Source organism: Choloepus didactylus, chromosome 1 (genome assembly GCF_015220235.1).
Source record: "Choloepus didactylus isolate mChoDid1 chromosome 1, mChoDid1.pri, whole genome shotgun sequence".
Lineage (NCBI taxonomy): Eukaryota > Metazoa > Chordata > Mammalia > Pilosa > Megalonychidae > Choloepus > Choloepus didactylus.
The window spans coordinates 203,915,682-203,930,469 of NC_051307.1; the positions used below are offsets into that span (position 1 = coordinate 203,915,682).

At 37.7% G+C, this 14,788-nt stretch overlaps 1 protein-coding gene across 7 annotated transcripts in view; it reads left to right on the forward strand.

Annotated features, from left to right (window-relative positions):
* DOCK3 (dedicator of cytokinesis 3) overlaps positions 1-14,788 on the forward strand; it is a 639,207-nt gene that overhangs the window by 367,169 nt on the left and 257,250 nt on the right. For all 7 annotated transcript variants that reach the window (XM_037797176.1, XM_037797183.1, XM_037797213.1 and 4 more), the window contains exons 7-9: positions 1,892-1,976; positions 9,170-9,211; positions 9,837-9,991. In XM_037797176.1, the coding sequence (XP_037653104.1) occupies positions 1,892-1,976; positions 9,170-9,211; positions 9,837-9,991 (282 nt within the window). The remainder of the gene's footprint in view (positions 1-1,891; positions 1,977-9,169; positions 9,212-9,836; positions 9,992-14,788) is intronic.

Here is a 14,788-nt window from a genome sequence, read left to right on the forward strand (position 1 = left end):
ATTTTGACTAAGGTTGTAATACTTATTAATTATTATAGCAAGAAAAAGCAGTTTGTAGTGCGAGGCACTGTGCTGAGTGCTTTACATGAAATAATCTTTATAACAACTAAAGAAGGAGTTATGTATATTATCCCTAAACCATAGATAAGATAATGTGGCTTAGAGGAAGAGCCAAGATATAAGCCAGGCAATGTGACATTAGAGCCCACACTCCTAACTGCTCTGCTGCTCTGCCTCCCTTTGCTGTGAAGATAGAGCAGAGATGATGCTAATCATTCTCTGTGCTGACTGTTCGCTATTTCCTAAGTAAACCGCTGGAATAAATAGCTGGGAGTCTCTTTATCAGAGTAAAAGTGTAGAGAATGTTCATGTGCTGTTTCTGTCTGCATCATTTGTGCTTTCTTCCGATGAGAACAGTCCTCCAATGTAGATTTTGAGAACTACTCTTCATCCAGTTAAGATGGTCTTGGTAGAAGGATCTCTCAGTCTTCTGTTTCATCAGATTGCTTGTTAATCATTCTCTTATTTCCCAAGATAATGGAATCGAGAAAATGAAAGATACAGTACTTTAGTGACTTCTAAGAAGGGGAAACACTGCTCTCAGGGAAGAATTAGCATGATTAATAAGGATATTTGTTTGATTAAAAACTGCTGTATTCCCTGCATCCAGCACTGTTGGTCCAGTATATGATAGGTAGCACTCTTATTGTAGTTTGTTTAATCTCTTCAGATATTTTCCTTTGGACAGTGCTTAAATTTTAAATAGATCTTCATTTGGATGAACACCTGGATTTATTTAAAATGAATGGGAGTTTTATGCACAGAGAGTCTACAGAATTAGTTTTCCTAGCACGGTCTAAAAGTAGTTCATAGTCTAGTTCAAGAAAAAAGAATATATACTTCTCTTTCCATAGTCTATGGAAAACTTTTGCTAGATGCAGTAATTCATAACTCTTGTTTTAGAATAGGGTGATCACAGACCAGCTCTGAAACCCTGAATGAGGTTTGGACCCTCTCTCCTCGGAAGAAGTTGATACATGTACGCACGCATACAAACTCACATAGTGTTATAAGCAGTTTCAGGGGCCCACAAAACCTCTGATTCTATTGGACCCCAGATTTAGTGCTGTCCTTCTAGAGAATGAGTAGAGAGTAATCATTTATTAAATGTAGCTTATATGCCGTATTTGAACCCAGGAGTTCTAAGTCCAGAGTTATTCCCACTGCCTCATACTCTCTCTCAATCAACCATTAATTACCATCACTTCTTCCTTCCTGCCCAAATTATACCACATCTTCTAAATACTAGACTCATGAGTAGTAGTATTTTTTGGCTAAACTTTCATCTAGAGTTTCTTAAGCTATTCATGCTAATATGTGGACAGGCCTTTACTATATCTCAGTGTCAGTATTAATTAAATTGAAAAATGAAATAAAACTTAACCAACACAAGTATCTCTTTGGGTTTAATATCTTTAGGAGGTGTTTTTTATGTTTTTTACTTTGAATTACAAATCAACTTGGACTCTGGATAATTTTTTTTCATCCTAATGTATGGCTGAGCCTTGTACATACTTGTAGGATTGGGAGAAAAAGAAAAAATAAATATGACTTATTAATGATCTATAGAAAACCCATCCTTAATGAACTCAGTCTATGGCACTTAATGAATCCTTTTTGCCATCACCAGTGGAACTGTTTGATGACTGGATTGTGTCAGTGTTAAAATCCCTAACCTCATTTATTTTCCCAAAGGTAAACGCAATTAGGTGTCACTAGATAAGGGTATTTTCCCACTGGGGAAAACGCTGGACTCCCAGACTTGCACACAGAAAGAAAGAGGAGTAATCTGAGGACATGGCATGCTAAATGTGGTCTTTCTCTTTACTAGGCATTTGGGCCTGGACCTGGTGCCTCGAAAGGACTTTGAAGTAGTGGATTCAGACCAGATTAGTGTCTCAGATCTCTATAAAATGGTAAGAAATCTAATTTGGTGTGGCTTGTTCCTGCACACCTCATTCTCTCCCCTTTATTTTCCCTAATTACATATGAAGCAACGTTGCTAAAGTAGTTCCTTTGCCTTTGCTCCAGTTTATTTAAGGGGTCTTTCTTATTCTGACAGCACATAACACATTTCCTTTGCAAATAAATTACTGCGTAGGGCTGCTGGGCTTACTGTATTGTCTAGGGGTCACTTCTTCGATTTTGCAGGTCAACAGAGCTACTTCCACCTGCAGCAGCTATGAAAGTTGTATCTCTTTCTCCTCCTTTCTCTCTTTCCCCACCTCTTAAGAAAAGAAAGTAGCTGAAGCTGAACAGAGGCAATTATTGGTTAATATAGGGATTGAACCTGGAAGTCAGGTACATATCTTTCGAGAGAGACAGAGCCTGCTAAATTCCTAGCTGTCTGTTGGTTGTTATAAAAATGTATTGGGCTGACTGCTGACTAAGATTACATTTTACAGGCTGAATGACAAGTAACTGAAAGGAAGGTACAGGATTTTAAAGTAAAACAAACAACAGAAACCTAAGGTGTCTTAGACCATGGGGCTGGGTAAAACTTCACTTTGGGGAACCTATATTTGAGCTGCATATATTTGTGAGAATTCCAAGTTTTAGAATTTCTTTAAGAAAATGTAATATTTTTAGGGAAAACAGAGGATACCAAATATGTGGCCTGGTTGAAGGCCTTAGGAATTTCCCTAAATAATATATATACAAATAGCATTATCAACTGCTTCTGCTTATCTGCTTATATATATTTACTAGTATATACAAGTAATGCACAGTTGCTTTAACTATGCCGTATACAGTATGATAGGTTTGTGGTATAGAGATTAGAGATGAAAAATACTTATCCCTTCCCTCAAAATCTAATCATCTAGGGTAATGGTTCTTAACCCTTTCTGGGTCATGAAGGCTCAGCTGAAACTCCTCTCAGGCTAATACAACTATGATTTTGCATTCAAAATTTTACAGTCAACTTTAGGGAATTGTTCGACAGTTCTTCTCACTGCTTGTTCCTGAAGACCACACATAGACCCCATGTTTAGAATCTCTACTTTACTGGGATCAATATATCATAAACAAATAATTGCCATATATATGCTGCATACCATAACTAAGGTATACTCTGATGCTATTAGAGGGAGTGATTGAGTTCCTGGTAGGGAAATCAGTGAACACTTCCAGAAGCAGTAACACCTAATAAAGATGAATCTTGAAGAATGAGCAGGGGTTCTCCAGGAAGAAAGTAAGAAAGAAAGACGTTCCATAATCGACATAGTATAGGCAGTGGTAGTGTTAATATTTCCAGGAAACTGTAGGACATTTGGTAACCTTGTCATATAAGTATGTATTAGTGAGTAGGAGATGAGGCCAAGAAGGAGGCTAGAGCCAGATCGTGAAGAGATACGTATGCCAAAATTGGACTCCATCCAGTAGTGTGATAGAACCATTGGAGTGACATGATCAGATATGAGTTTTTAACACTGGCTTTGTCTATAGAGAGTGTAAAATACAGAAAAGAATGGAATCAGAGAGGAAGGAGATCATGATAATGATTCAGGCAAGAAATAAAAAGGCTCTCTCTAGGCAGCAAAGGAAATGAAGAAAAAATGAATTAGAGAAATGTAGCTGTTTGGACGTAAATGTGATGAATTTTGATGCTCAGTTAGATGTAAGAAGTGAAGGGAGAAGGCACATTTGAGATTTAGATCTCCCCTTGGAATGTGGCTTGGAGGATACTTTTTTGTGGTAAGGATTTTGGATTTTATTCTGAGTATAACAGCTTTGAAAGGGATTTGAGCAGGGGAATCACATGATCTGGCTAACATTTTTAAGCCTATGACTGCTTTGTAGAGAAGTATGGCAAGAATAGAAACGGGGCAGCCAGTCAGGCAAGAGATTTTACTATTAGTAGCTTGGACTAGAGTTGGGAAAGTGGAAGTGGTAAGAAGTTGTTGTATTCTAGATTTGTTTTAAAGTTAGTGCCAATCAGAACTGTTGATAGATTGAATTGGTATGTGTGTGTTTGCAAGAAACAGGTCAGAGAAAAACTCCTGTGTTTAGACCTGTCCAACTGGGTAAAAAGTAAAATGGGGAACATGGTGGGAGAAGCAGGTTTTGGGAGTGGAGCAGTGGGAAACAATAGTTCTGGTTTTTCTTTTTTAAGTCTGAGTATCTTCTAGACATACAAACAGATGTTGAAAAGTTTGGAGTTCAGATGTGAACTTCAGAGATAACAACTCTAGGTTCATCAGAGTATATATGATATTTAACCCCCCCCCCCACCAAAGACAACTCTGTGCATTGAAACCCAGTGGTCAGCCGACCCTGCCATCCCACAGAACATTTCTAGGCACCTTTCCAGTGCTTTACTTTTAAATAAGAGCAGACAGTCAAGCAGTGGTAGAGATTGAAGGAAACTTCCCACATGAAATTTGGAGACCAAAACAAACAATATATGAAAGGAACTTGGATGAAAAATATAACTGCAGAGAAAAAGTGATTGTTATCTCCAGAGAGAAATGAGAAAGCAGCTAGGAATAGGGTAGAACAATCCAACGAGAAACAGAAGCTCTACAAAATTAAAAATGAGATAACTGGAATGAACTTGGTGTAAAAGTTAGAAGATAAAGTAGAGAAAATGTCCCTGAAAACAGAACAGCAACAAACATAAAATAAATTAACCATAGGGGAAAAAAAAGTTACCGAAATTACAAGGTTCAGTCCAGGAGGTCCAGAATCCAGATAAGAGAGTTTCAGAAGAAAGAACTGAGAAACAAAGGGAGAAACTTATTGAAGAAATCATATTAAAAACACTCCCAAAACTTGAACATGAGTCTATAGATTGAATGGGCCCACCAAGTATTTGGCACTTAATTGTGAAATTTCGTCTTACCAGAGATAAAAAGATGAGGCTAAAAGCTCCCAGAAGGAAAAACACATCAGTTACAAAGGATTTGGTGTAAGAATAATATTTTGCTTCCTAATAGCAACATTGAAAACTAGAAAACAATGGTGCATTGCTTTTCAAAATTTTGAGGGAAAATAAATTTTCAACCTAGATTTCTGTATATACTCAGCCATATTTTTAATGAGGTGGGAGAGTACCTAAAGGAAATTTCCATCACTCAAAGTCTCAAAGCAAAAAAGCAAAACATTGTTTCAAAAAAAAAAAACAAAAACCCTTTTTAGGGACCTCTGAAGAATAAATCATTCCTTTTAAATGAGAGAATAAACCAAAAAATACTAGCACATGTCATCCAGGAAAGGGATTCTGATAAAGATGAGAAGTCCAAAGAATTCTTAGCAGAGGGAAGTCTCGGGATGATATTTGTGCAATAAGTTTGGAGAGCAACTGGTTCAGATTAAGGAAGAAGGGCAGAGGCACTAAGAGGGGTAAAAAATGGACTTTATAGAATATCTGACGGTTTCCATCATGTGGAAAATCCTATTGAAGATATTTTGTATAGCTGTTTGAGGGTTAGAAAAAACCTTATTGCTTAAAGCAACCTAAATATTTCCAGAAGAAAGGCAGAAACTAGCAGCAGAAAAGAAATGTAATTGTAATACACTCCTTGGCTCAGCAGTGAACAATATTTAAAAGTTACCGTAGTATAAGCAGTGGTTTTAGAACCAGTAATTTTGATGTATTAGGAAGATGGATGGATGCAGGGAGGATACGTAAACAAAAGCAAAATTCTCATCTACCATGATAAGAAATCAATAGATCATTCTAAAGATTGGATAGAGAGATGTATAAATACGAAATTTAGATATATTTGAACAATTCTAGGAGAAATACCGTAAAGAATTGAGAGTACTTATCTCTGTAGAATAGGACAGGGTGGGCAGAGGATTGATGATTTTTATTGCAAGCCTTTTAATTCTGTTTAACTGTTTAAACTGTGTGCTTCTATTACTTTAATTAAATTTAAATTTTTTAAAAAATGCTGATTTACAACAAAAGCCTAAGGTTCAAACCCTTTTTATTTTATTTCATTTTCTGTTAAATTTTCTGCCTTTTTCTCATGTCTTTGCTTTTAGGTAGAAAGAATTAGAGATGATAAAGAAAAGTGATTTTCAAAGTCCATAAATTTACTGAAAACCACTTAGGATTTTTATACTCAATTGCATACATAAATGCGCAGTAAATGTTTCAGTTAAACCTTAATGTTATAAACAAGATCCAAAAAGAATAACTTCTTGGAACCTTTTTGCATTAACATTTAAATCTATCACTAGATATTATGGAGACTCAATATGAAACTGATTGTAATAATACTTCTTGCCACAACTTTTAAAAAACCTTTCTAAATAGGATTATACCTTAAGTTTCAATTTTGAACATTTTGCTTTTTGTAAAAAATCAAACCCCTGTGCAAGTGTTGACTGATAATGATTGATAAAAACCTCTTTAAATACATAGTTGGATTTTTTTTTATCCTACATGATGAAAACCAAAGAAAAACCTTAGTTTTTTGCAATTCTTGCTTTTACATAACAACTCTAAATTCACTTTCAACAATAGAGGATTGATGCGGCCCCAAATATACAGTATTTCAAAAGGCAACAGCAAAATATTTTTGTTAATCTTAATTCGCAACACCTCCTTGTGAAATATGAACATTCAGAAATTGCATAATATAAGATCTTCTAAATTTTGTCAACATCTGGCAGAATCTCACATTAGATCTGCCTGCTTCATTGTTATCCTTCCACTTTAGTGTGTTATAAGTAGCTGTCCTTATGCTGCAGAAGAAGATTGTTCTCAAAGGGTCAGCTCTTATATTGACAGCTAATTCAGATATTTTTGGATGTGGGTGAGGTCTAAATGATAAATAATGGAATGATCAGCTAGGTCACAGTCTGTTATCTTCTAGTGCTAATTAGTATTTCTAATAGATCAATGTTTATACTTCCATTTCTAGAATAGATTTTACTAAAAATCAAGCATCATTTCATTGATGACCCTAAATAATTATGTCTTAGACTTCCTTTGTAAGACCCGCAATACCTAACAGTTCCCAACATGTATAGAAGGCAATTAATTAGGTTATTCAATTGAATAGCATGCCCAAAGCTGCAAAGTGTTTTCAATATTGGTAGACTTCTGTAGAATAAGATTTTAAAGGACTGGAAACTACTTCTCTACTGGGGTGGGGGTGGTGGTTGTGGAATTGGTAGAGGCAGTAATGTAGTCATTTCTAAATAATAGATTTAGATTTTTTTTATGTACATTGTTAAGCACTAGGGATATGGAGATGAATAAGATAGGTACTTTGCTCCCATGGAGCACAAAGTTCTAGAGTTAGGTGTCAAATATGGAAATATGATTATCTTATAGTCCTAATACAGGTGATGGTGACTCTGAATGCTGAAGGCTGCCTGACAACAGGGTAATGGGTTTTCCTTACAAGGCCATGAAAGAGGTTCCACAGTATCAATTCTGCTGCCTTTCTCCGGCTGCCCTTGTGGTATGTTTTCAGACTAGGTAGAAAAGCTTTCCCAAAATTTGATGTCTCTGAAGTCTAGAACATTTTTTGTGGTCAACAGGGATGTTTTACACTGAAATGAGCTGTGTTTTGTAAACTCCGTCTGTATATAGTTCTAACTGACAGTTTACATTTAAGATTGATAGTCATTTTTAAGAGTTAGTAAATCTATTTGAGAGGAAAGACTTGGTGTGGCCCAAGAAAGTAAAATACTGGCATTTTAGGCCAGTAACTTTTCCTGTGGGAAATGGGTCAGTAAACTATAGGAAGCTGGATTTTTTGACAGCCTGATTCTTAAGTTGTTTTTTTAAAATCTATTTATATATGATGTTTTCTTTTGTGTGTACACATTCTCATGATGATTTCCCCAGCTGGTGGCGATCTGATTTTGTTATATTTAATATGTATCCTGGGAACATATAGTCCCATGAATGCACATTAATATTTAATATTAATTAGCTGACATAGCTATTAATGTACATGAGCATTTGATAATTAGCAAATATAGCTAACAAAACACATTTAAATTAATATTTAATTTTATTTCAGTTTTATTTAAGGTCTAATGTATGTATTCTGAAAAAGAATGAAACCATTCTACTGCAGAAGCCATTCTTCTTATCTGCGATGTAGAACAGTTCATCAAATGAGTGCTGTCTCACACCTCTAGGTCCCTAAAAGAAGCAGGATGAAAACTCTAGTTCACCAGCAACAGGGACTGGATGTTTGTGAACCACCATTCTTCCAGGGGTTTACCTCTGGGATTTACCTCTTAATGTGACTGACTTTTCTATAGCAATTAATTATAAGGAAGAATACCAATTATAATAAGAATAGCAATTATAGTTAACAGTAGACTACTTACAATATGATAGGTACTGTGATGAGTTAATCTGCACAAAACTCTATGAGGTTGAGGTAGGCATAAAGTTTTACACATTTAACAGATGAGGAAACTAAGGCATACAGCTAATAAGCATGAGTCAAGATTCAAAAAAACAGCATACTGACTTCACTGCATAGGAACTTAACTGCTATATCATGCATGCTGTTTCCTGTTATGTAATTTGAGCCTCACAATAACCCTGTGAGGAATACAAGATACGCTTTTATCTCAGTTTTGCTCTTGAGGAGAACATCTCTTGTAAAGACTAAGCAGTTCGTCTGAGGTTTCACAGCTCATGCATGGCATGGCTGGGATTGGAATCTGCTTCTTCTGATTTCAGCCAGCAGTAGAGGAATAGCATGGAGAGATGTTTGGGAGGGAGCCCCATTTCATTAAAGGCTACACTTCTCCAGTGTGGAGAACCTGAGAAAGCTGGATTGGGCAACTCAGAAAGTGGTATAGTGTTTGGAGAGGACAGTGCCAAAGCAAAAATCCAGTAGCATGCACTCACCTGTGACTTGACTAGAAATTAGAGATGGTGAGGCTTTGGTTCAAGTACAGACTTTGCTGTCTTCTTGATGTGTGGCCTTCAGCAAAATTACTTCCTTTCTGTATGCCTTAGTTGCCACCATGCAATATCAGTAACACTTGTCTAACAAGATTATCAGAATTAAATAAGATCATGGATATAAAATATGTAACAGATTGCTTTAGTATATAAAAGTGCTTAATAAATGTTAGTTTCCTTCCCCATTGAGTGAATTTTTTTTCTTTCTTTTCGTAGCATTTATCTAGCAGGCAGAATGTACAGCAGAGCACATCCCAGGTAAGCAGCTTAACCAGGCCTTCTAGCCTTTTTCCTCAGCTCTTTCTTTTAAGAGATCACAACACATGGATGAACCAGAAAGTGACAAACACTGCTGACTTCTTGCTTGTATAGTGCCTTTCATTAAGGAGCCCTGGCCTCCAGGCAAGTTTGGCTAGTCTCCATTCCTCTGTGCAAATTTTCATAGGCACAACTGAAAGAAAATAGACTGAGACTAAAATAAATCATTCTGGAAGAAAATAAGAATGTCATTTAAGATAGTAACAGTTACCATCGGTGTAAATCAAGTGTGTCAGGGTCATGACAGCAGCTCCAAGAATTAATTTTGAAAATGATTCTCTGGAGAATTTAGGATGTTTGCATCCTGATGGAGATTTTGAGTTCGCTTGTAAATTGGAATTACTGTTCCCATAACCCCTTTACTGCTGCCACCTGTATGCTTGCCTACCTCAACTCCAGCTTATTGACGCAGTACTCTCTACTAGCAGAGAAAATACCTCAGTCACTCTCTTAAGTAATTGCCTTCAGCAGTGTGAGGAGAGGTAGTCATTTGGTTTTTGTTCTATTTATGATTAATATAATGAATAACTAAAATTAAAATCCTTGTTTTTGCCTTCTTCATTAGGTAGATACCATGCGTCCACGTCATGGGGAAACATGTCGGATGCCAGTGCCACATCACTTCTTCCTCAGCCTAAAGAGTTTCACCTATAATACCATTGGGGAAGATAGTGATGTCTTCTTTTCCTTGTATGATATGAGAGAAGGCAAGCAGATCAGGTAAGAGTTACTGGAAATTCTGGTGAGGTTGAGATTGTATGGGGTGGTATGGCTTGGTCTTCAGAGGAGATAGAGTCACAGAGGAGGCAACATAAGACAAAGTGACCTCTTATTATCTGGGAATTCAGCCCCAAGCCCCAATTTTGTAGCTTGAATTCATCTAAACCTTACCATGTGGCAGTCTCTTTTTTTTCCTACTACCACATGGAAGCTCAAATTTAAGTATCAGCTGTCCTCACCTCAGGGAGAGGAAAGAACGTATCTCTTCAATGACAGATGATAGGAGAATCATAGAGCAAAGCAAATGCTGCATAAAGGGTGAGCTCCTAGAGTGCAGGAAGCCCTGAGGCCTGGCTTGCTGCTTGGGGGAGAAGGGGGTTCACAGGGAAAGAGGCTGATAGTGCCTCCTCCCATCTTAGGGCATCCCAGCCTTTGATGCCAATTCCAGTCCCATGAAGGGGAGCGTGTTCCAGGCAGAAGGGAAGGCTGTCCTGTCTCCATCATTCCTCTTTGCCTTGGGTGGGAGGGGAGGAAGAAGAATGGGGCTTACATTCAGTAGACCGTGTATCTTGGCAGTTTTGAGACCCTTAAAGCTTGAGTAACTCCACCAGTGCTCCCTCTTTAAGGGTGGGAAAGAATCACAGAGACAGACTATCTAGACTTCCCTTCCTCTAGAAGCCAACAAGGCTCTGATGAAGGTGAGGTGACTTTGTAACCACTGTAGAATATTGGTGAGTCCAGATATTTCTCTGTGGTCATCTTTTGGGTGGTGCAAAGAGAAAATAAGTTTGGGGTTATTTTTATTGCTTTGGATATTCCTATGTTGAGTATTTTTTAGTTTTTTGTTTTTTTTTTACTTTAAATTTTATAAAAGCTGTTTCACTTTTTCCAATTGCATGTTACATGTATGAAAATTAAGAATGGAAGTTATAACAGAGTACAAAAGAAAAACAGTTAATTTTCATGCTCCACAATTCTTCTGAAATTCACACACAAAAAATGAAAAGCAGTAAAACACCGTGCTTTACTTTGGGGTAGGAATAAAGTGATACAACCTATATTGATCAGGGCTTGTGGGTTTTCCTTCTCATCAGTGGCTCCCTGAATGAGCCCCTGGAAAATCTGTGGTAGAGAGGGTGGTAGTGTGGCGATGGCAACGACAGCTGCTGCACTCAGGCAAGACTCGAGGTCAGGACTACATTGATGTAGGCTCTGGCTGCTCTTGTGTTTTTAGTAGATCAGTGGTTTGTGAAATTTATTTATTTGTGTGTGTGTGTGTGTGTGTGTGTGTGTGTGTGTGTGTAGAAGAATTATTTCTGCAAGCCTAGTTTTATGAGAAAGTTTAGTGTGTGAAACAGATAAAATAGAACTCTTCAACTATTGAAGTGGGAGGGGAGATACAGAAATCTCACCATACCCCTGCCCCCCACCCAGTACCCTGTGGAATTGCTGAAAATCCACGGGTTGCAGTTTGAAAACCAGAGCACAAAACCTTGCCATTCTTGAATGCAGGGATTGTGTCCTCTCTTTGTAATCTCTGTACTTCACACAATGCCTGTGCCCATTACATGCTTATTGGGCTTACTGAACTGAGAAAATCTGAACCCAGCAGAACCACTGCACTGCCATGGTATGTAATCTCTAGGGGATCCTCAGTTCACCAGTTTGGACTTACTGTTTATAATTTAGCCTAAAGAAATTATAAAGCATTTTAAAGAAAAATGGTAAAAAAAATTTCTAGAGTTGATGGCATTTTAAGGTTATTTAGAAATTCCTGAATATACCACTTTCCTATTAAAATAGGAAATCTATGAGGTCCTTAGTTGAAATATCATCCAGTTTTTATTAGTTATTATGAGTGATCTAATCAGCAGAATTTTATATCCAGATGTAAAATCTATAAATGTTCTTTCTTCTTTCCATTAAGATTTGTGTAGTCGTATAAATCCCCATGAACTTTAGAGCATTAAGTTTATAGGTTATCAGAGAATTCTGCTTTAGTTATTTTTAGGATTACATTGGCCATATATCACTTTCTCAAAGCAGTTGTCATTAATCCCTAAAAGTTAGGGACAAGTTATGTCAGGTGTACAGAATACTGACATGGATCATTGATTTACTATGTTGATTCTTAAGAGAACACCTTAAGCAACTATCTTTCCAATCAAGTGTTGCTACTCTACTCTCCAGTGAAGTGGTGCTAGCCTAGTATTCCTGACACTCACTTCTGTACCAGAGAATGCATTTGAACAGGGGGAGCAGGTTAATGAGAGAGCCTGAAATTCCTCCACTTTAAATCTCATTGCCAATTGCACAGGCAAGCCTAGAGTTGCTAAAATGAACGATAAATTGCAAATCCAAAAGTTAATCCTAATGTATAATTTTTGGCGAGTATTAGACAGTCTGCAGGAGGGAAGCAGCAGCAGCCAGCAGGGGCTTGGTAGCTCTAATTCTGTTTTGTGATATTTCACCATTCAGAACAGAATCAGTATTTAGCCTTGAAATCTATATCTCCAACCAAGATCTCTACTCTGTGCTTTAGGTCCTAATAGATACTTGCCCTTGGATGTCTCTCAGACATTTCTATCTCCTCATACCTAACTGAATTCATCCTTTCTTCAAATATATGCTTCCTCCCTTGCTCTTTAAATCAGGTGAACAGCATTATCATTTTCTCTAGGAGTTCTCTTAGTCTTGTCTTTCTCTTCTTCCTTCTCCTATCAGTCACTGTTTCCCGTCAACCTCTACTGCCTAAATATCAATCAAATCAAACTACCCCTGCTTTATCCCCACTGTCAATCCAGATCCTTCATATTTCTCACCAAACACTCCCCAACTCCACTGTCTTTTCACCCTGAGTTGTTCTTCACCACCACCAAATTTCCCTTATAAAAATATTATCTATACTTGGCAGCCCCTACTTACTCTAAGACACTTGCCACTTAATGTGTCATAAAAGACCCAGCATGATATGATTCTGCCAATTTCTCTAGCCTCATTTAATACAGTGCATCCCGTTTCACTCTTGGTGACTTATTTGGCTTTCCCTAAACATACTGTGCTTTTTTTTATGCCTTCCTGTCCATCCTTAAAAACTCAGTTGTATGAAATCTTCTTCAGTATTCATGGTAGAATCAGGTCGTGGGATTTCAATGTGCCTGTGAGGACAACCAGTACCTAAATTTCCCCCATTACTAGATATTTTATTGTAGTTAGACATGTACATGCATGTAGATTTCCTCCACTCAAATGTGAGCTTCCTTGTGTATCCTTTGCTCCATTTTCTCCTTTGTACTAAGCACAGGGCCTGGGATATTGTAGGCATTAACTAAATATTTTTTGAGCAAATGAATGGATAAATAAATCTATCAAATAACTACCAATAAACCATGTATGGCTCAAGAAATTTTCATTTACTTCAAGAATTTAGCAAGCATTTACTGAGAGCCTCTTACTTGTGAGTCTCTGTGATAGGTGTTAGGAATCTGTATATTAAAAAAAAAAAAATGTCCCATCCCTGTCCTGTCAAGATGGTGGAATGAAATGCTTCAGGGCTGTGTCCCCCCCCACAGAAACTTTGAACAACCAGAAAGAACGGGGAGAAATGTCTTTTCAAAGCTCCAGAAAGCAGCTAAAAGACTTCAGTAACAGAGTGAGCACCAAATCAAGAAAAAGGCTACTTAAAAGCAGTAACATCCATATATACCACCCTCTCATTAATACCTTTGCATTGGTGTTCCTGTATGCTATGTGCATGATTGTTTTGTAAACCCACAACTTTTCTAATAAAGAAAATATATCAGCATGATAAATCAACAATTACATAAGGACAAGATATTATTAAAGAAAAAGCAGTAGGATCTTGTGATGCTCTGACTGCCCCCTGCTGCTCCCCTCCCACCCGCACCGGGTTGATGTGGAGCTGGCCAGCACTCCCAATGTGGATCCCTGGTGCCATTTTCTGAGGGAGTATTGTAACTCTCGTGCACATACTGGGAGCAGGTATGTCTGGCCCATTCTGTCTGGTGTTGGCCTTGGGGACTTGCCCTGTATACAGAAAGCTTTGGGAGAGTAGTCAAGTGGAAGCCTGGAGCAAGGGATTGCTGGCTATAAGACATATAGGCAGTTCCCCGGGACCATGAGGAAACTGTTTCCTAGGGAAGAGAAAAAATTCCTATTAGTGTAAACAGGGGAATTCCTAGGGCCACAAGTGCATGCCCAAAACCAGATGCATGTGCAGAGAGGATCAGGGAGGCCCTTATTCTTTGGCCTATAGCTAGTCTCTAAGCCTTTTGTATGGATAAACTCTGAAGGAGAGCACTTGCACGGTCAACCTGCAAAGACCAGGAAGGATGTTGTCTTTTTTCCTCTGTCTTTTTTTTGTTGTTGTTAGCTCCTGGAATTCAAGGAAAACTCGGTCATAACACTAACTGGATTCAAGTTTAAGGAACAGACACCTCTGGTTCTAAATTCCAGCAAGAACACATTAAAATGTCAAAATGTCCAGGTTTCCACAAAAGGTTACATTCACAAAGAAACAGGAAGTGATGGCCCAAGCGAAAGAGAAGATTAAAGCTTTAGAAACTATCAATGAAGAGGACCAGACCTGGGACATACCAGGCAAAGACCTTTAAAAAAAGGTCCTCAGTATACTGCTCAGAGCTAAAGGAATACATGGAGAAAGAACTAAAGGACATCGGGAAAATAAGGGATGAACATAAGGAGAATATCAATAGAGAGATGGAAATTATGAAAAGGAACCAAACAAAGCTGAAGACCACAATAACAGCAATTGAA